The sequence below is a fragment of the Phalacrocorax aristotelis genome, chromosome 1 (assembly GCF_949628215.1).
Source record: "Phalacrocorax aristotelis chromosome 1, bGulAri2.1, whole genome shotgun sequence".
In the NCBI taxonomy this organism is placed as follows: domain Eukaryota; kingdom Metazoa; phylum Chordata; class Aves; order Suliformes; family Phalacrocoracidae; genus Phalacrocorax; species Phalacrocorax aristotelis.
Window position 1 is genome coordinate 43,591,360 of NC_134276.1, and position 20,318 is coordinate 43,611,677.

At 37.0% G+C, this 20,318-nt stretch overlaps 1 protein-coding gene across 1 annotated transcript in view; it reads right to left on the minus strand.

The window, feature by feature from the left end:
- The window catches only part of KLHL1 (kelch like family member 1), a 251,707-nt gene that overhangs the window by 87,526 nt on the left and 143,863 nt on the right, over nt 1-20,318 (minus strand). Inside the window, exon 5 of the mRNA XM_075088110.1 lies at nt 13,374-13,586. Coding sequence (XP_074944211.1) covers nt 13,374-13,586 — 213 coding nt within the window. The remainder of the gene's footprint in view (nt 1-13,373; nt 13,587-20,318) is intronic.

A 20,318-nucleotide genomic window follows, 5' to 3' on the forward strand; every position in this document is an offset into this window, starting at 1 on the left:
CCTCTTCTCCAGGCTAAACAACCCCAGTTCCCTCAGCTGCTCCTTAGGAAACTTATCCTCCAGACCTATCACCAGATTCATTGTCCTTCTCTGGACACGCTCCAGCAAATCAATGTCCTTCTTGTAGTGAGGGGCCCAAAACTGAACACCGTAGTCAAGGTGTGGCCTCACCAGAGTACAGGGGCACAATCACTTCCCTACTCCTGCTACTGATTTGACCAATTTATTTATCACCTTGATATGCTACTGATTCATGTGTTATTCAGTTTAGGAAAACAGTAACTGTTTTACTCCCCTCCTCTCCAGCTTCTGCCTCTAGTGATGTCTTTTGACAACAATTTTATCAATCTATATTTTACATAGTGGCCAAAATAAGGAGGCAAAAGCTAAGATGCAAGCTTTCTACAGATTTAATTATACTGATGCAGAGATGTACATTTAACCTCATCATGCTAGGCTCTCTCTCCAGAAAATGAAGGAAAATCTTTATTTCAAGATAAATCCCTTCTTAAAGTAAACACCTATCTCATATGTTAGATATTTACTTTCTTGATACCTAAAGTTAGGTGAGATGCAACTGTCTTAGAGTATCTTGTATTTTTTCTTCTCTAATCCTTGAGGAAAAAAAATAATATCATAATTCTGAGGCCCTTGCATAGTTTACAATAATGTTAAAATACTACATAAGAAATAAGAAAATTTCTAGAGGTCAAATTGCATTCATAAGGAAGACAAACAAAAAAATCAGAAAAAGAGAAAAAAGAGAAAAAAACACCCAAACACTAGAAGCAATGAAAAAGTTGAGCTATAACAAAATATTCTTATTTTCTTGCTTCCTTTCATTCAAAGACAGAAGTTTGTATTTGAAAATTTTCTGAATCAAATTATTTTTTTTTCTTAAAGTGATAAATTGAATAGAAGATTAGGTAAAAGCATGATAGATGCCAAGAAATGGAACACAAATGTTATTCAGTCAATAACAGGTAATAGCCTACATTTGAAAATTACTAGTTTTTAACTGTAGTTACCTATTAACTGTAGTTAACTGTAGTTTACCAAAATTGATGTAATTTTGATAAAACTCCTATAAGATAATAAGTACAGAGAAACAGAGCACTAAAGAAGCACCTTTACCTAAAGTTCTCATGTTTCAAATACAATCTTCAGGTCTTCGAAATAGGCAAAAAGGATGGATAAGAAAACCTAACATAAAAAGGGAACTGTCTATTTAAACACCTTTTCCATAGAGTATATTTCAAGGATAAATGTTACAAATGCCTAATATGAAGAATTCTTCTAATACATACATAATTTCTGAAATGTTGATGGCTCAACAAGAACTACAGGAGAAAATGTTTCTGCTTATGTGTTTTTCTAATATGCAGAATCAATTTAAGGGAGAAGGAAGCACTACACTGGAAAAATAGGGACTTAACATTAGGGAAGGGAAGTCCAACCCATCTCTCAGACCTCTCATTACCCTTTTTCCAAGAAGACCATTCAAGATATTCCATCATACCACTCCAAGCATTTGCAATCCCTTTTTCCTTCCTTCTTTAGTTAAAATTGAAAGATTTCGAATTATGTCAAGGGCAATAGCGGTTTCTGCTTTTAAAACCACCTGCTGTTAAAAATCGCTGAGAGTAGTGACTAATCTTTGCCTTCACTACTTTCAATGAATTATGTTTGTATGACCTCTGAAGGCATAACCTATGGAACATCAACAACTGGCAGCAAAACTTGCCATATAGAAGGATAATTTAATCTTTGCTAGGGTCACCTCTCACCCTGTTACTATCCTGATAAGCTAGTTACTCTAAAAATAGCTTAGATACCTCTACACTAAATTACAGAAATCATTACCGATCTGGATGATGGAGCAGAGTATACCCTCAACACGTTTGTTGATGACATGAAACTAAGAGGAGTGGCTGACAGGGAGGGTTGTGCTGCCATCCAGAGAAACTTCAAAAGGCTGGAGAAAGGGGGTGACACGAACCTCATGAAGTTCAACAAGAACAAATACGAAGTCCCACATCTGGGGAGAAACAACCTCAAGCACCAGTACATGCTGGGGGCCATCCAGCTGGAAAGCAGCTTGACAGAAAAGGATCTGGGGCTCTGCTGGACACTAAATTGAACAGGAGCCAGCAGTGTGCCCTTGCCACAAAGGAGGCTAACAGAGTCCTAGGCTGCTGATTTGCGAGCAGGTCAAGGGAGGTGATCCTTCCCCTCAGCTCAGCACTGGTGAGGCAACACCTAGAGCGCTGTCTCCAGTTCTGGGCTCCCCAGTATAAGAGATATAAGGGAAATAAGGGGGACTAGAGAGTCCAGTGAAGGGCTGTTTAGATGGTTAAGGGATTGGAGCATCTTGCTTCTATGAGGAAAGGCTGAGAGAGCTGGGACAATTCAGAGTAGAGAAGAGGGGGGATGTTATCAATCTGGCTCTTCTGAGTGGTACCCAGTGACAGGACCAGAGGCAACGGGCACAGACGGAAACAAGTTGGTTACATCTGAATATCAGGAAACACTTTTTTACTGTGAGGATCACTGAACACTGGCACAGGTTGCTGAGGGATGTTGTGTGGTCTCCTTCCTTGGACATATCAAGAGCTGTCTGGACATGGTCCTGGGCAACTGGCACTGGGTGGCCCTGCTTAAGCACAGGGGTTGGACCAAATGACCTCCAGAGGCCCAGTCCTACCTCAACCATTCTGTGATTCTTTAATTATAAGTAGAAAATATGTACATCTTGCATTAAATATGTATGGAACTGTTATATGTTATAACAAGGTAAACTTAGGCATCTGAGTTTGACTCAGACGGTCAAGGTTTCAAGGTATGCAATTTAAGCTGTACCTTCCAGGGACCGTACATCATACTGTTCTCTAGGCAGGTACAATGTAGCTCCTGAGCAGACAGGCTGAATCGACCCTACTGACAGATTTTAATGTCCTTCTGGTTTGGGGGTATTTCTGGCCCACACTGAAAGGTCTTGCTACCTTGCTGCAATCCCAACAGAATCGTGAAGTCTGCAGAAAGCTTTTATCCTACACTAAAATTCTCTCTCTGATTTCTTTGTTGCTCTAATTAATGAAAATAGAGCCCATTACTACATGATGAACTCCACAAAATCAGTTAAAAATCCAATAGCACTGGATTTTTGCTATTATTCCACTCATGAGCAAAATATATTACTGGAGAGTGAAACAACAGTGTTCATTATATACAGTGCTGTTTGAATCTGATGGTAATTGTCATGTTTTATGCTTGTAGATGAAAACACAGCCAGACAGGTCTAAGAGAAACAGGTATCAGAAGAGGTATTCAAAACAAGATTTGTAGAAGTGGGCTACACTGGTAGACTTTTAAAAGTGCTTAGCACTTATCCATTTTCATTAAAATTGCTATGAAGAGCTGGGTGTTAAGCATGTTGGCAAGTCTCAGCATATCAAGTAGATGTGTAAACGACAGTGGAGTTTCGCTGAAAGTTATGCTAATTTTAATTGCTGAGATCCAGGCAAGCTATTATGATGCAGTTTATTTGTATGATTAAAAAATGAGTGTAAACCAGAGTTTGAACTGGAAAATGACATGGGGTACACCACTGTTATTTGATCCACTCCTACTGCATTTACTTTTACTAGCTTCATTGAACACACAGGATTTTCAGATTAAAATATCCTGGCATCCTAATCAGTTAAAATTTATTGAAAGAACTTGAAAATACACTGCCAGAGAAGATGACTGAATAGCCACACATACATTGAGCAATTTCTGCAACAGTCCGATATGACCATCTGACAGTCACTATGACAGGAAAAGATAGAAAGGTGCCCAATAATGGCTATAAATAATATCACTTTGTAAAAAACAATAAGGCAAAAAGTCTTCTCAAAATTAAAGACATAATTTTAGGTAAATCAAACTGTATTACACATTTAAGTATGCACTGAAAATGGTGCTGTTTTGCAGGTCAAGGAAACATATGCTCTTATTTATAGGACCAGAGCTTATAATTGATTTGGACAATTAATATAATCTAATGTATCAATAAATAAGTGTTTTCACATAGACACACTCTATACATTTTAATGGGGACATTTATGAGAATAGATGTTTCACACAGAATGAACTGCATAGGATAAGCAACAGAAGTAGAATATTTTTATAAAAAATTGTTCTGAACAATGCAGAAATAATATAAGGAGAGGCAAGGTTTGTATTTTCTATTCATCATTGTCATTCCCCAATAATTTTATGACCACGTGCAAAAGAGATTTACCTACTCAAGATCCACTCTTCCACTAAATAAGTTTACCTCAACATATTTAGTAGCAACCCATACGCTGAGTATGTCATAGGACACTGAATAAGAAGTCAGGTAAGTTGCATGTGAGTAGGATAAAGAAATAGTATTACAGTATTTTGTTGCCACAACTTTTTATTTGAATAGCACCTCATGACAGCTTTAAAGCACTTACTGATACTTTACTGATATTTACTGGTATTTACTAAACTTTACTGATAGAAAACCATATTTGGAAATTATTGTCACACATAACTGTGTTAAATGGCTCTCATTTTCACCATTTACAAATTTTCACACTGTCACTTATCTATTCAAGAAGTGCCAGCCATACTGACAAGACTTTTGGACAATTTTAGAATTAGCTAGAAGACAAAAAAGATCCCTTTGGATCATATCTGCACACAGCATTGAACTATCACATCTTTCTTCAGATAAAATAGCAGCTGACAAGATACCTCCACAGCCAGAAAAGTTATTACAAAATCCAGAAAAGTTAGCTTTACTGCACAATCTATAAAGTAGAGAAATAAGAGCATATTCTGCGTGTACGGACTATAATCAACTAATTGCCATTTCACAGGCAAGTGAAATTTCAGGCCCAAATTTCTCCTACACTCATGAAATAACAGAGGAATATGGATATCATTCTAGAACCTTGCCTGAAGCCTCCTTTTTATGGACTGAGAAATTATTAATTCTTAATGTAATTGATTTTTTTATCTACTTGAAGTTACATAAAGATTACATTAAAAATATTGTTCAAATTTCCTCACATTCCCAAAGCTATATTTTTCTGACAAGTTGACATTCAAGTCAAATGATTGCTTAAATCCAATCCAAATAAAACCAAGCATTTAGCACCATTTGAGGTGCCACATGGTCTAAGAATCCACACAGGGACAGTAAATATGGCACTGGATTTATGAGGGAACACTTCCAGAAAATCTGCTGCGAGCCAGGCAGCATGATAATCATTGACACCTCTCAAATCAGCACATAGTTTTGTTCCTATGTGCTGGGAACTGCAGTAGATGTGGGAAGTCAGGAATCTAACCAGTGTGGAGAAGCCTACACACACAGGTGAATGAGAAACTGAATCATACCTTGAGTCCTTTCAGATGCAAGTGATAAACTCCTAGCATCCAATTCATTTAGAAATGATCGAAAGAATTGCACAAATGTTGTAGAGGATGACTGACCATAAACACATACTTAGCATTTACCCCAGACCAGTCAGTAAGAACCACTCTAAAAAACCTAGAACTCTAGTCAGGTGTGAATTCATATCAGCTGCACTTCTTTAGTGATGCTCGAGATGGTTAGAGAACTGAAAAAACGTTTATCACTTCATATTATCAGTTACACTGCTCTGAAGGAGAAAGTTAGAGATTGACTGACATAAGTGATACCCTCCATTTTTGCTAAGCAAAGGATCCTTCAATTGTTTCATCTAGGCCCATATATATTGAAAAGGTCAGAATTTGATGAACTTCAGTCTGAGGACTGCCTGGTTAATTGTTTCTTTTAGCACTACAGAGAAATACTCTTTGCCAAATGCCAGCTGAGCTGTGGAAGGAATTTATAAGTTTGCCTCACAATGTCGATTATCCAAGCTAGGATTTAGAGTGTTTCTACTTGATTATTATATGCAAATTCATATACAGTTTTAAAACAACGTGCAGCCAGATGTAATGTGTGCATTCTGAGGGGATTTAGAGGTTTAGCATTTCCTACAGCTTCTCTGTATAAATAAGAACAGAAGTTAGGTGGATCAGTTCACTTTCTCTTCAGTGACTTACAGGGTATTTAAGTACTTCGCTTTATAAGGACTGGCTTATTTCTGCCCCTGGGCAAGAAACCTAATTTAGATGCCTATATTAGTTTCACTGGATCTGAGCCACAGTGTATTTAATACTCAAAGACTATGCATTATCCTACTGATGTGATTTGCAAGCCTGTGAAAGTGACATTATTAAAAGTGTTGCAGAGAGAAAGGCAATAATATCTATGCTTTACCCTAATGCTATTTTTTTAGCTTTCGTAGTTAACCAGTGATCTACTATTACAAGCAGTTGCAAAAAACCATCCATTATAAACACAGTACACTGGTGGAGTACAAGTTAGCTTTAAATTAACCATTTCTACAAGTAAATATCTGTGCTCTTTATATCATGTGCATCCTTGCTGAGAAACTTTAAAACATAACGTTCTTTACTAGTCATGCTATTCTAGACACTCAGTATTATGTGTTAATTCCTAACTCTTGCTTGTAAATTCCTTCAGCAGCCCCACTGTCATTAGCAACTTCTCAGACTCTTAAGAAACACCATAAAAATGTTTTGCCCAGTAGAAGCTGCACACATTCTTGACTTACGCTGTAGCCTCAACATGAAGAGACACATCACACTGTGTACAGGCAATCAGCAAAGCCAAGCTTTTCATCTTAGTAAATGGGATTACATCACTAGTAAACAAAATAGGGCTAAGCAGAGGCTCAAACATGCTGATGAATTGCATTAAATGTTTCCAGGTACAGCCTGAGTCAGGGAATGGGAGATACAAGCATAGAAGAAACCATTTTGTTTTGGGAAAGGAGGAGAGAAAGATATGGAGAATTCAGTGATATAGATATAAACTCATCTATACTGTTAGCCTGCAGGGCCAGAAGTCAATGTTTTAGCTTCAACCTCAGACAAGGTTAGACTGTTCCCTGTACAGAATTAGCAAGGATTCAAATCAATCGTTTTGCTCCCTGAGCTGTGGGGATGGTAATCACTACATCATGCAACATGGGGAAGGTAATCAGTAGATGATAGGTCAGGTCAGTTATCAGGGAACCAGGTGAGAATACCTTTAGCTATTCTAGCCAGACCTTAATGGGTATATCTTTCCACAAGTACAGGTTTTCACCTCTAACTAAAAGGTTCACAAGAACATTCTACTATGAAATAATGAAATAAATATATACATGCATGTGCATGTGCATGTATATCCATGCACCAATATATGCTGGGGGCCCACCCAGCTGGAAAGCAGCTTGGCAGCACATGAGCCAGCAGTGTGCCCTTTCTGCAAAGAATGCTAACAGTGTTCTGGGCTACATTAGACAAAATATTGCCAGCAGGTCAAGGGAGGTGATCCTTCCCCTCTACTAAGCACTGGTGAGGCCACATCTGAAGTGCTGTGTCCACTTCTAGGTTCCTCAGTACCAGAGAGATATGGACATACTGCAGGGTCATGAAGATGATGAAGGGACTACAGCATCTCGCCTATAAGGAAAGGCTGAGAGAGCTGGGACAGTTCAGCCTGAAGAAGTGAAGGCTCAGGGGGATCCTACTAATGTGCATAAACACCTGACGGGATGCTGCAGAGTATGGAGCCAGGCTCTTTTTGGTGGTGCCGAATGAGAGGACAAGAGGCAATGGGCACAAACTGAAACAGCAGGTTCTGTCTGAACATCAGGGAACAATTTTATACTGTGAGGGTGACTGGGCCCTGGCACAGTCCTTGGAGGTATTCAAAAGCCTTTTTGACATGGTCCTGGGCAACTGGCTCTAGGTCTCCCTGTTTGAGCAGAGGTGTTAGACTAGATGACCTCCAGAGGTCCCTTCCAACCTCAGCCATTCTGTGATTCTGTGATTCTGTATATATTTATCATATAACATAAAAAAAAGACATATCCACAAATTGTCTTTAGTGGTTTTGCTTTGTTTTACACGTACTAATTTTGTTTGATTTTTGAAAGATTAAAATGGTCTTATTAAAATTTCATTTAAAAATAAAAATTGAGGGCAATTGTGGTACCTTTTAGCTACAAAAAGTAGCTTCTTAGAGTTTTTGAAAAACTGACAAATTAAAATGTCAGATTAACAATACTTTTTGTTTGCTTCTTAACTTGTTTGTTCGTTAACTTACTCTCAGCGAATAATGTTATTAAAAAATCACAGGAAAAAATATTTTTATAAGCTTGTAAGTGAACAATTCAAGTAAAAAATCTAAAATACTTCAACATTAACAAGGTTTAAGGCTTCCACCAAATTTTTGCTTTCCCTGATTTCTTTAAGAATGAAAATGAACATAAATTAAGATATATTTGCTGTACAGATCAACACAAAGTATTTGGAACACCTATTGAAAGGAAGTAACTAAATCTTACCTATTATAATGTGAAATAACTTCTTATGTTGGTCAAGCGACCAATCTTTCTAGTTTGACTTGAATGAAGAAATACAAACGGGTTTAGTTTAGGAGATGGTTTCCAGCAAATCAAAGGAGCAAAATTAAACTAAAGTTCTATGGCAACATCGCAGGTTCTATCACTTAATAATCAGCTTCACGACACTGTCCTTTTAATATGTTAATACTGATTGGTTTCTCCTAAATTCTTCTACTGTATTTTGAATTACATTGTTTGATATCCTATTACTCCATTCTGACTACATTGCCAATATAATTACTGCACCTTGAAAGTAAAACGAAGTATCATATAAACTCAGGCTATAAATTTAAGCCTTTATTTTAAGAGGATCTCAGTACAATCTTTCCAATCTGTTAATAATCTTTGCAGTCTATGACTTCATCTTTTTTAGCGAATTTAAAAATAAGGAATCCAAATCTATTTTTCTCAAAGCTCTAATGATTAGCTTTTAATTTTGACCTGGCTTCTCTCCAGAGAGCTCTTCAGTTAATTTTCAGTGCAATGAAAATGATAGAGTGTTTTATTTGATTTATACATAAGTATAAACTGAAGTACGAAAAAATTCACCTTTTGGTAATTAAAATAAATTTTCTCCTCCACCTCTCAAGAATTTTCCACTGAAACTTTGTTATATCTTAGTTTTGATTTGGATATACATTTTAAATACTCTTTTAGCATTATAGCAAACATTTATAAGATGGAGCATTCAATTAGAGACAAGCACCAGTGCATAAGGGTTAATTTTCAGATTACATAGAACAAAAGAGATAGAGAACTGCCAGAAGTATATCACTCTACAAGAATTCATTTTAAAAGTCCTTATGAACAGTTTTGAAACTGTTATTTTTTTTCATACACCCTAGTCACTGGTCACCTGCCTTCTTCAGAAAGAAACGTGTTCTCTTTAAGAGTTGTACTTGAATCTGAAGAAAGTAGTTTTATGAGAAACTTTCTGAGATACACAATGGAATTCAGTTTGAGGTTAACACAACTGTTTAAGGAGCTTAAAGGCGGGTGTCAATGATGTGAGATACCAGTGATACATGTTTACATTTGTGATACTTATCTATGATAGGCAGCGGAAATCTAGGATTTAATTCAGTTGCTAAACATGGGATATAATGATACTTCAGATAACTTAAGGTATCCAGGATATTCTCATGAGGATGACATACAACAAAGTGGACACAATTCAGTGGAACAAATGAGGGCCGTTAGTGCTGTTGACAGTGTCTCAGGGTATCCTTGTATACAGCCACAGACACACCAGACGAAATCCAGAAGAAGGTACTGTGGAGTGTGGACATAGCTGTGGACATAGTACAGGGAATTGCCTTTAACACTATGGATAAAGGGCTACAACACTCAGCTTGGTAATGTGGGGGTCACTGGTTTACATGCAACTAGCCATGCAGAGGTAAGCAAAGTATGTGATGCCTAGATGAAGTAAAATCCCTATTGACTGGAGGAATGCAGCTAAATGTAATATTTTTAGAATTTGTAGTGGGATTAGAAGATTCTGAACATAAGAGTAGTTTGAAATCTTGCCTCTAAATTATTTCAGCTGGTACTTTATATACCACAGAATCATAGAACAGCCCAGGTTGCATGTGACTTTGAACGAACTCTCATAGGAAAGGGAGTCTAGATGAGAGTGAGACCATTACATACCTTATACACATACATACATTACCTGATATTTTACCTAAGGCAATTGAAAAGGAAAATAATCTTTTTAATCTTGGGTCCATTTTTCACCATTTCCAGCAATTCACAGAACAAACAAAATAGTTAAATTCCTTTCATCTGACTTATGTCAATAGCTTCATTTAACTCAATAGTGGTAAATCTTGCAGATATTAATTATAAAGAACATTTCTACAAAGAACTAGGGCAGGGACCAGTAACGAACAAAGACTGCAACATCTCTTTCCACACAATAAAAGCTAGGTGTGAGGCTGGTGTGTGAACAGTTTAAGTTACCTTTTGTAAGCACTTGGCAGATCTAAAAATAAACTTTAAAGACCACAGTAAAGCACAGTATTATGTGCTAGCTTCTCAGTCAGCGTAGATGTTGAAAAATAAACAGCTCACATTTCTGACAAAGAAACCTTTAATTGTGTCATATTTGACTGTTTCCTTTGTACCACATTTTATATTGGAAAGTAAAAAAAAAAAAATCCCGCCCAACCCTCTGAGGTCTCAGTATGACAAAAAGTGCCTGTAAATCTTAGCATCATGATTTATGACAATTTTTGTTTTAATCATGTCCTTCCTAGCATTCTTTTCTTGATCCCTTTCAGAGTGGGTATATTTTTTGTACATCATAGACATTACAATACCAAGTACCTGGTCATGTCATGAGCTGCCACTTTTAGCCTACCTTCATCTTTCTTCCCATATTCTTCAAAGTATTAGCTGAAACAATAACTGCTCGAGCATGTCAGAGTATCATATGCTAGCCTTATACTGGTAAAAGAAACACAGCAAGAAACAACTGAGTAGCGCCAATTGGGTTAGCACTACAATTCCCTATGGATTACTTGTCTGGCATGGACTGTAGTGGCTCAGACCAGAGCCAGGGATTGACTTAACTGAGCAGTAAGGGTGTGCAAGATCTGGTGTTTGAGGTCTCTCCCTCTTTTTATTTTTATTTTGCAGTGTCATATATACCCAATATGAAGCAACCTCAGGATGTCATTTGAGGATTCCAGTATTAATACTTGATTTTTAAGCAGGTTTGAACTTGGATTTCTTTCTCGATTTTGGACAAGCAATTCAATTCTGAAAGGTTAATATCCAGAATAGCAATTGGGATTCACAGCCAAAAGTATTTGCCATTACCATATTATTTTTGTTTTTTTTTTTTTCTTTCATGGTCTGGAGTAAATAAATTTTGCAGACTCAGACAAAGAAGAAATAGCTCCATGATATGTTTTGCTGTATCAGTGACTCCTTTGTTTATTCATTGGACCCTTAGCTCAGGATTTGATCTCTAAGGAACAGTAAGTATGCTCCAATGAACATGAAGATATTTAGATATTTGAGAATGTTGTCTCTGGCTTCCTATGTAGAAATAACTCCTGTAGACATTGATATGATCTGATATTGCTGGCAGGTGATTCTGACCTTACTCATCGCTGTCCAATTTTCAGTGTTGTGACCTTCACCATAAACAGTCCTCTTTGGTGCCCAGTGTGGGGTGTCAAAAAGGGTTGTGATGGGTTGACTCTAGCCAGCAGCCAAATACCTACCCTGCCTTTCACTCATTCCCCTCTCTTATGGTTTGGGAAGAAAATAAAAGGAAGGTGAGAAGACTCACAGATCAAGATAAAGACAATTTAATAGGGAAAAGAAAAGCTGAGTGCATAAGCAAAGCAAAAAGAGGAATTAATTCACTACTTCCCATTGGCAGGCAGATACCCAGTCATGTCCTGGTAAACAGACCTTCAGTATGTTTAGCAGTTTCTTGGGAAGACAAATGCCATAACCACAACCATCGTACTCCTTCCTCCACCTTTCCCTGAGCTTTTTATTTCTGAGCACAATGTCATATGGTATAGAATGTCCCTCTGGTCCATTGGGGTCAGCTGTCTTGGCTGTGTCTCTTCCCAACCTCTTTCCCACTGCTGACCTACTGGCTTTTGGAGGGGTAGTGGTGTAGGGAAGAGTGAAAGCCTTGATGCTGTGTAAACACTGCTCAGCAATAGCTAAAATATTGGTGTGTTATCAGCAGTGTTTTAGCCACAAGTGCAAAGCACAGCACCATGCAGGCTGCCATGAAGAAAAATAACTCTGCTTCAGCCAGACCCAGTACACTAGCTGAAAGGAGAATGATTATGTGGAGGTAGCAAACAGAATAAAATTACTATTTACTTCTCTGGGGAAAAAAAGAGGGAACTGAAGCCTGAATCACAACATCATAGAAGCATTCAAAGGAAAGGAGCTCCAAAGGACCTCCAGTGGTCATCTAGTTCAACCTCTTACTCAAATCAGGGCTAATGCCAACAGTGGATTTGGTGGTCACCTGGTGTAGTTAATTCAGGAAAACCTTCAGTGAAGAAGATTGCTTAGCTTTTAAAAAACTTTCTGAAGTGGATCACTGTTTTCCAAATGGTTCCCCCCACCAGGCAATTCCCAACCTGAACTGTCCATGCTACACCTTGGGGTGTTTGTCCCTTCTTGTATTTCGTGCTGCTCCTAAGAAGAATTTGGTTCCATGGTCTTCCCTTCAAGAAGTCTTAATTTGCTATTACGTCATCACTTAGCCTCTTCCTCACCAGGCTAAACCAGTCCGCTTCCTCATCCTCTCCTCTCCTAGATGATGTGCCAACTTGGTAGCCCATCACTGGACCTTCTCCAGTTTCTTCCAACGCCTTTCAAATTGTGGAGTGCAAAATTGGAAACAATATTCCAGGTTCACCATTAGCAGCATGGTATTATGGGAATAATAACTTTATATGGCCTGCTGACAGAATTTTCCTGATGTAGACCAACATGCAGTTTTCCTCATTTATGTTGTTGGCTCATACTCAGCCTGGTATCTGTCATAATCCCCAGAGGTTTTTTTCTAATAATATTTACTATTCTGCCTGCCTTTAGCATATTATGATATCTGCAGTTACTCCTCTTCAGTTTCACAACTCTGCACTTCTTGGGTACCTGTTGGCCCCATCCTCAAGTTTATTGAGGTCACTCTGGATGAAGGGCTGCCATTCCTTTTTTCTAATTCTGAACAATTTTGCTTTTAAACGCCCAGAGAATTCAGCAGTTGCATTTTATAAACGGATGAGGTTTTCACAATAACAGTGATATTACTATTATTGTTGGTAGTAGTAGTATTAAGTAATAATTTAAAAATACCTGTGGTGGAAGCAGTGGTAATCTGATATAAGCAAGTAGCATACTTAGGTCATTGCATCGCCTCTGCATATCATACTTCACCCACATCATTAAGGCATGGAAAATGGTCTCTTCATCAGGAACGTTCACATCATCACTAGCAAGAAGTTTATGGAGTTCTTCAGCCGGTAGAAGTAAAAATTCTTGATTTCTTATAACTTCCATTATATTCTCCTGAAAATAAGAAAGTATTTCAGATTCAGTAATACTGTAAGAAAATAAAAGCAGCTGTTAAAGCTAATAAACTCACAGGATTAGTCAACATCTGCCACAGCCAGCCCTCTTATGGCTCACGAGAAAAACAAACTAAAGATTATTAAACAGCTATAGTTGTAATTCATGTATTAATTTATTCAGAAAATAATATGAAGATTATATGTTAATATTGTAATTTAAAATTGTCAGAATTAGTAAAAGGGCACGTTGGCATATTTGAAATTTTTATAAACTCAGTTGTAATTGAGCACATTCAATATATTGTAAATCTTTACATGCACATACCACATATCCCTGTATTTTTTCACTATCTGATCTATTTCTTAAATAACTTGTCAGTCATATACAGTTATATTATCAATATCCAGATAATGGCTATCTCTGCATATGACAAGGCTGAGAGAATGATCAAGACCATGAACATAGCATTTTTTCTTGAACTTTTTAAAACAGATTGCTAACATTGGGCTAGCATGCAAAATGTATAGAGCAGTTAAAATCTCACAGTATTGAAATTTACAATACATATAGGAATAACTATAAAAATTAAGCAAAACCTATAAAAACTATATAAAACCATATAAACTACATAAACTAACCAAAAAAGTTTTGTTTAATTGACTGAATCCTAAGAACTGAATTAAGCGCTCTCGGAACTACCTACACTACATTAACAGGACACAACAGAAGCACAGTTCTGCAAGGTATCTTTCCCCAAATATTTCCTGTAGGGTTCTTGATCTCTGTGAAGAAATTGCAAATGTGTTCTCATATTCTTGATTCATAGACAATTGCAAGAAGAAAGTGAAGTAGGTATGGACTGGAGGCACAAGACCGTCCTGGAAAAAATCTGATTTTGACATAAAACAAAAATGTAAAAAGTGTTGGAGGGAGAAGTTAAGTTAAAATAGCTACTAAATAAGACACAATAATGAATTTCATAATGATATTTTGGATAGACTCTGTGAGAGTAAGATGAAAAGCAAGGAAGGAATGACAAAACATCAGTCAAGGACTTAAGTGTAAGAACATCAAAACCAAGGGAAGTGGATAATTCCACTGCTACGCCCACTCAGTTCAATTCTTAGCATATCAAAATTCAAATTAATGCCATCTCTAACTGCTTGTTTGGATCTGGGCCGGGGGAAAGACCAACTGATCATCAGGAAGTGAAATAGAAGTGACACAGCATTACTGAGGCAATATAACTAATACTGAAAAAAACTGCTGCGAGGCTTAAAACATCAGAATTTTCCACTGGCACTAGTAAGTCACGTGTTGTCCTCCTCCTGTCCCATGCAATACAAGAAATTAATAATTCTCCAACATCATAGTTTTTGAAAGTTTCTGCTTAAAAGATTCTATTAAAAACTCAGGGAATATCATTTTATATAAGGTAGCAGAGATGAATAATACATAGACATGACAAAATCGCAGCAGACATAAGTTCATCGAAATGTGTAATGTGATTACACATCAAATACATACATGCAAGTAGAATAAATTAGCTAAAGATAAAAGTGATGCTCATTACTATGAATGTGTATACTTTTACATATAAAACATAACTTTCAATGAGTAACTTTTTAACTCTACATATACACCCAAAACGGGGTGCTGACACAACAGACAACCAAAGGTATATATATGGTCATGGTCTGTATTAACTGTGTTGTTAAGGTATCTTTACACAACTGATAATTAGACCAAAACAAGACTCACTTCTTTTTTTTAAATTGTTTGATTAAATGCCAATAGGTACCTTAAATACTAGATTTTTATGGCCTAAGGTTATAATCCGTTGACTCCTGATTAAGTTTAAATTGTGTGACTAGCACAATAGCTTGGAAATGTAAAGGAATTAGTTTGCAGGCGCTTAACCACAAGTTGGCTTAATTAATTTTAATTAAAAAGCCATAAAACTTTGAAAATTTAATTGCACATCTCAATAAAATTATTTATAAGCCAAATTTTAATTAAGGCTGCTTAAACTGACATTAAATCCCATTATGAAAAAAAATGTAACTCCACTTCTTAATAGGAACCAACATCAAACTTCATATTAGCATATTAATCCAAAGACCTAATATTATTGAGAAGCATTGCAATGGTGGAATAAATTTTATGAACTCACAGAACTTAATTAATGTTGAATAACACTCAAAGCAGAATAACAATTTTAGGTTTGATTAATATTTTTAAGAATTTTTAATTGTCTTTTCATTGGGATATATGCTTAAAGAGAACTTATTCCAGCCTCTGTACTCATTTACCATTGACTGAAAGTAGAATCTAGCTAACTTTTCAGACAAAGCATATGAGCTCAAATCTGTTCTTCTAAACATCTGGACTTAGACTAGTTTCATGTTACTCAGGGCCGAGTATTGTAGAAAATGCTATTTGATTAAAATTCTTTATATAGCTGTAACGTCTGTGTATATATATATTTCTATGGTATATTTATATACAGTTTATGTCTATGAAACAGCAATAAAATCCAGGCTCTTGATCATCAGAGCTAAAAACTCTCTCCTTCAAGTATTTAGCATTTTCTAAATTGGCTATTGAATGTTTAGAACTTCCTAGTTCTCATTTTAATTTCTTGAGATTCATTTCATTTGGAGCAGCAAAGCATATTTCAGTGGCTTGCTGTTTTATCATAACAGAAATAATTTACTATATGCTTATTGTGGAAAAATATCTGCCTTTCTTATAAAATAAAATTGGTCTTCATTTTTGCACTTTAGGGGACAGGATACAAAAGATGTCTGCTATCTACTGGTTAAAATTTTCAGGACAAATAAAATAAACTTTAAATTCTCCTGAAGGCAAGGTGCAAGATAGGAACTGAGCTACTCAGTCCTGCTCTAGTGAAGTGCTTTCAGGAATGCTTAGGTCCTCACAGACTGAGGAACCTTAATTTTGAGAATAAGCATACTCAATGTTTAAGCATGTCCAGGGTTATGTCACAGAGGTGTATGAATTTTAAGGACCTGTAACTTTGACTCTGATACTTAAGAAGCTTTGTAGATCTGGTCTTCATTGTCTCATAAGTCTCACAAGATCACCTGGGCTGTGACTATTGCCTCTCCTGCATGGGTCATTCACTTAGCCTTTCCCTTCAGCAAGAATTGTAATGTTTTAATTAAGTAGAGTAGTGGATTTTTGCTTTTAAATTAGAAAAGGTAACTTACAGGAGAAAATATGGAAGTCTCTGAACCCACTTGGAGAAAGCTATGTCCCACTTGTTTGCCCTTCCACTTTCTCAAAATCATCATGCATTAAACATTGCTGTGGGGTTATAGCGTTTCCATGGCAGAGCTGTTTCACTTTTAGACCTTTTCAGCAGCACACAGGATTAATTAAATGATCTTAAAGTCAGTATGACTCTACCACAGTAGAGTCATGTAAACAAAACTTACCTGTATTTAAGGGTAGATAAGCAAGCACCTGAGTATCTGGCTCTAACAGCGTGTGCAACATAGGAACATAAATGCTCTATGAAATTAAACTATCACCAAATAGAATCTAATAAAAAGAAATTCTACTGCATATATCCTTATAATGAAGTTATTAATACAAGTGAATCTGATTTTTCTTAAATCAAGACTTGCAATGAACATTATTTCACATGGAATCAAATTATGTTGCAAAAGTTAGTTCTCATGGATGTTTATGTCCTTGTTTTCACTAACCAGCAAGTATCAGTTGTACGGAAGAATCTGAGAACAATTTCTTCAGTATTATAAAAAATATTAAATAATTTCATACCTAGACAAAGAATGCCACATTCTGAGAGTGCTATTTAGAACCTGTTACATCAAAGCTGCTGTGGCAGTAAAATGCTTAGCAGGTTTTTTGGTTTTGAATATACAGAAGTTGTAGGAGGTTTTAAGAAGTTTTACATTTTATTGATTTTGATGATGTGGTCTTTCCAATAAGAAAATAAGAAACTCATAAAATAAAGCTGAAAAAATGGTATCCGTACGCTAGCCTTTCACTTAAATAGTAAATGACTAGTGTCAATGAATATTTTAAGCCCACATCTCTTTTAGTTTAGAACCTGAGCTTTTATGCAAACATTTCAGTAAAAGAATAAATAATGCACCTGATTTCTATATTAAATAATATAGTATATTTTCTGAAGTTCTAACGACCTGAAAGCCAATTTTGGTTTTGATCAAGCCCCAGACTGTTTCAGTCTGGGATTATTGCTGCTGTGCTACATTGAATTCAGCCCTCTTGTTTTGTACACCCGGTTTTCCCTATCAGCTGTGTATCATAGAAGACTACATCCCCTTTGCAAAAACTGTCCTGTTGTGTATCTTCTTTCGTAAAGGAGAATGGGCTTTTTAAGTTCCTGAACTCCCATTAGACAAAGGACCAGCGCTTATTAATACACTTATTAATACACTGCTTCTCTAGCCAAATCCCAGATCTGATCTGAGAGCAAACTCCATCTGTCCTATGTAATACAAAGAGCTACACATTTCTTCCAGTACCAGATGCCAGCCTGATGTCACCGTTACAGATGGCATATAAAGGCTGGGGTGTTCAAAGGATAGGCAGCTAGTGGAAAAAGATCATGTAGGTGTATGTTCCTCTGAACTTTGTCAGTGGGAAGAGAGATCAGCAGCTGCTGCTTTTTGGGGACAGCAGACAGCAAGCTGAGGATTGAAGAGACTGTGACTATGGATACCAGCTCACAAAGCATACTGAAATCGTAATAGAGACTTTTAGATGACAAAGATAGACTACTACAGTCTAAATATTTTCCTTTTTCACTTGCAACTTTTTTTTTTTCAAAAATTTTGAGTTTTGCGATATGACTCTGTAGAATTAACCAGATTATAGTCTAGTTCATTGTCAGTATCATGCAGCATTCTGGGATTTCACAATCTAAGTGTAGTTCATAAGCAGTTGGTCATAGACATTTGCTGATATGCCAGTTCATCACAATAAACTAGCTAAAACTTTCAAGCTACAGGGCCTTAATCTTGCATATGTTTAACTGTGTCAGAATGGTTGAATGGTTAACCTTTGTTTCCAGTTTTGCTGAAGGATCTTGGCTCACATATGCTGCACATATTCTTCTTCACATGTAAGAAGATCCAAGAAGCCTAAAGCTGTACACAAAGCAGGCACAACTTGATAAATTAATGAGGACATCTACACATCTTGCTCCACTTGACTAAAACAGTCTTCCAACACTATTCTCGGAAGTCCTGTATCCCTGGAATACAGGATTTCAGGAACTTCTGGGTGCTAAACCCCAGTGCATGCATAACATGTTCTTCCTAGCGTGGCAGCTAGGACAAACAGAACTTCAGTAGCAGGTAAACCAGTTTTCTTGTTATTCATTACTTCACTTTTCCTTATTTTCCTTTTTTAAAAAAAATCTTTTTTTTTCTTAGCTTCCTCCCCCCCCTGCATTTTTTGGGTCTTTTTTAATGTTAGTTTACCGTCCCAAAATAAAGTTAACAGAACCAAGGAGCACAATTCGGGGACCTGAAAAACTGGAATGTGTGTGTTCTGTGACTCAAATTGGCCAAGATTGTCATTGGAAGAGTTCTCAGCACAATTTCAAGAAAATAGCAAAAGAGATCAGCACTGTGAATGAACACCAGAGGTGGTATTTTGGACTGAAAAGGCTAAAAGTGGCAAAAAGAGAGAGTCACAGTGCAAACTGTCACATTGGTGCAATATTGTAAAGTGTGGATACATACTTGTATTGACTCTGGTGACTGTCTTGTTTTGCTTTTACTTGTCGAAGGTGTACCCTCAGCCCTCCCCAAATATGGAAAATATGAACTGCCCCAATTTTTAAAATTGTGCTGTTTGCACAGCAGGAATGCAACCCTTCTCATCTAGGTAACAGAACAACAAGTTTCTGGGTTTAAATTATAACACTTCAGGGAAGTACTCATCATGGCACTCTCACTTTCTTACTCTTCTAGCATGACTTTTCTTTCTTCCCTACCCTGCTCCTGCAGTTATGCTTTTGTATAAGTTTCCTGCCCCAGTCCAGCACTATCATCCAATTTACAGTCTGGCCACAGTGGCTTCCCTAACCTGCAGGTCACAGAATCACAGAATCATTTAGATTGGAAGGGAGCTCTTGAGATCATCTAGTCCAATGCCCTTGTTCGAGCAGGGTCAGATGGAATAGGTTGTCCAAGACTGTGTCTGCTTGGGTTTTGAACGTCTCCAATGGTCACTCCACAACCTCTCTTTGCAATGTGTTAGAGTGTTTGGTCACCCTCACAACAAAAAAGTTTTTTCTCGTGTTCTGATGGAATTTCATGTTTTTTAATTTATGTCTATTCCCTCCTGTCCTGCTACTATGCACTACTGAGAACAATCTGCCCCCTCATCTTCAATCCTTTCCATCAGACATTTATACACATTGACAAGATTCCCCCTGAGCTTTCTCTTCTCCAGACTGAAGAGTCTCAGGTCTCTCAGCCTCTCCTTATATGAAAAATGCTCAAGCAACCATTGGAGCAACCACTGGAGATAAACTACTCTATAACTGGTACCCCCATGGGAGGAGGAACAGTACCATTTTGTAGGGTAGGAGGACGTAAGGACCATCAATTACAACATCATGAAGGCCAGGATAATACCATGGTAAAATAATGAGCTTAGGGAAGAGGGTTGTCTTCCACTAAGAGCCCCATCAACACTCAC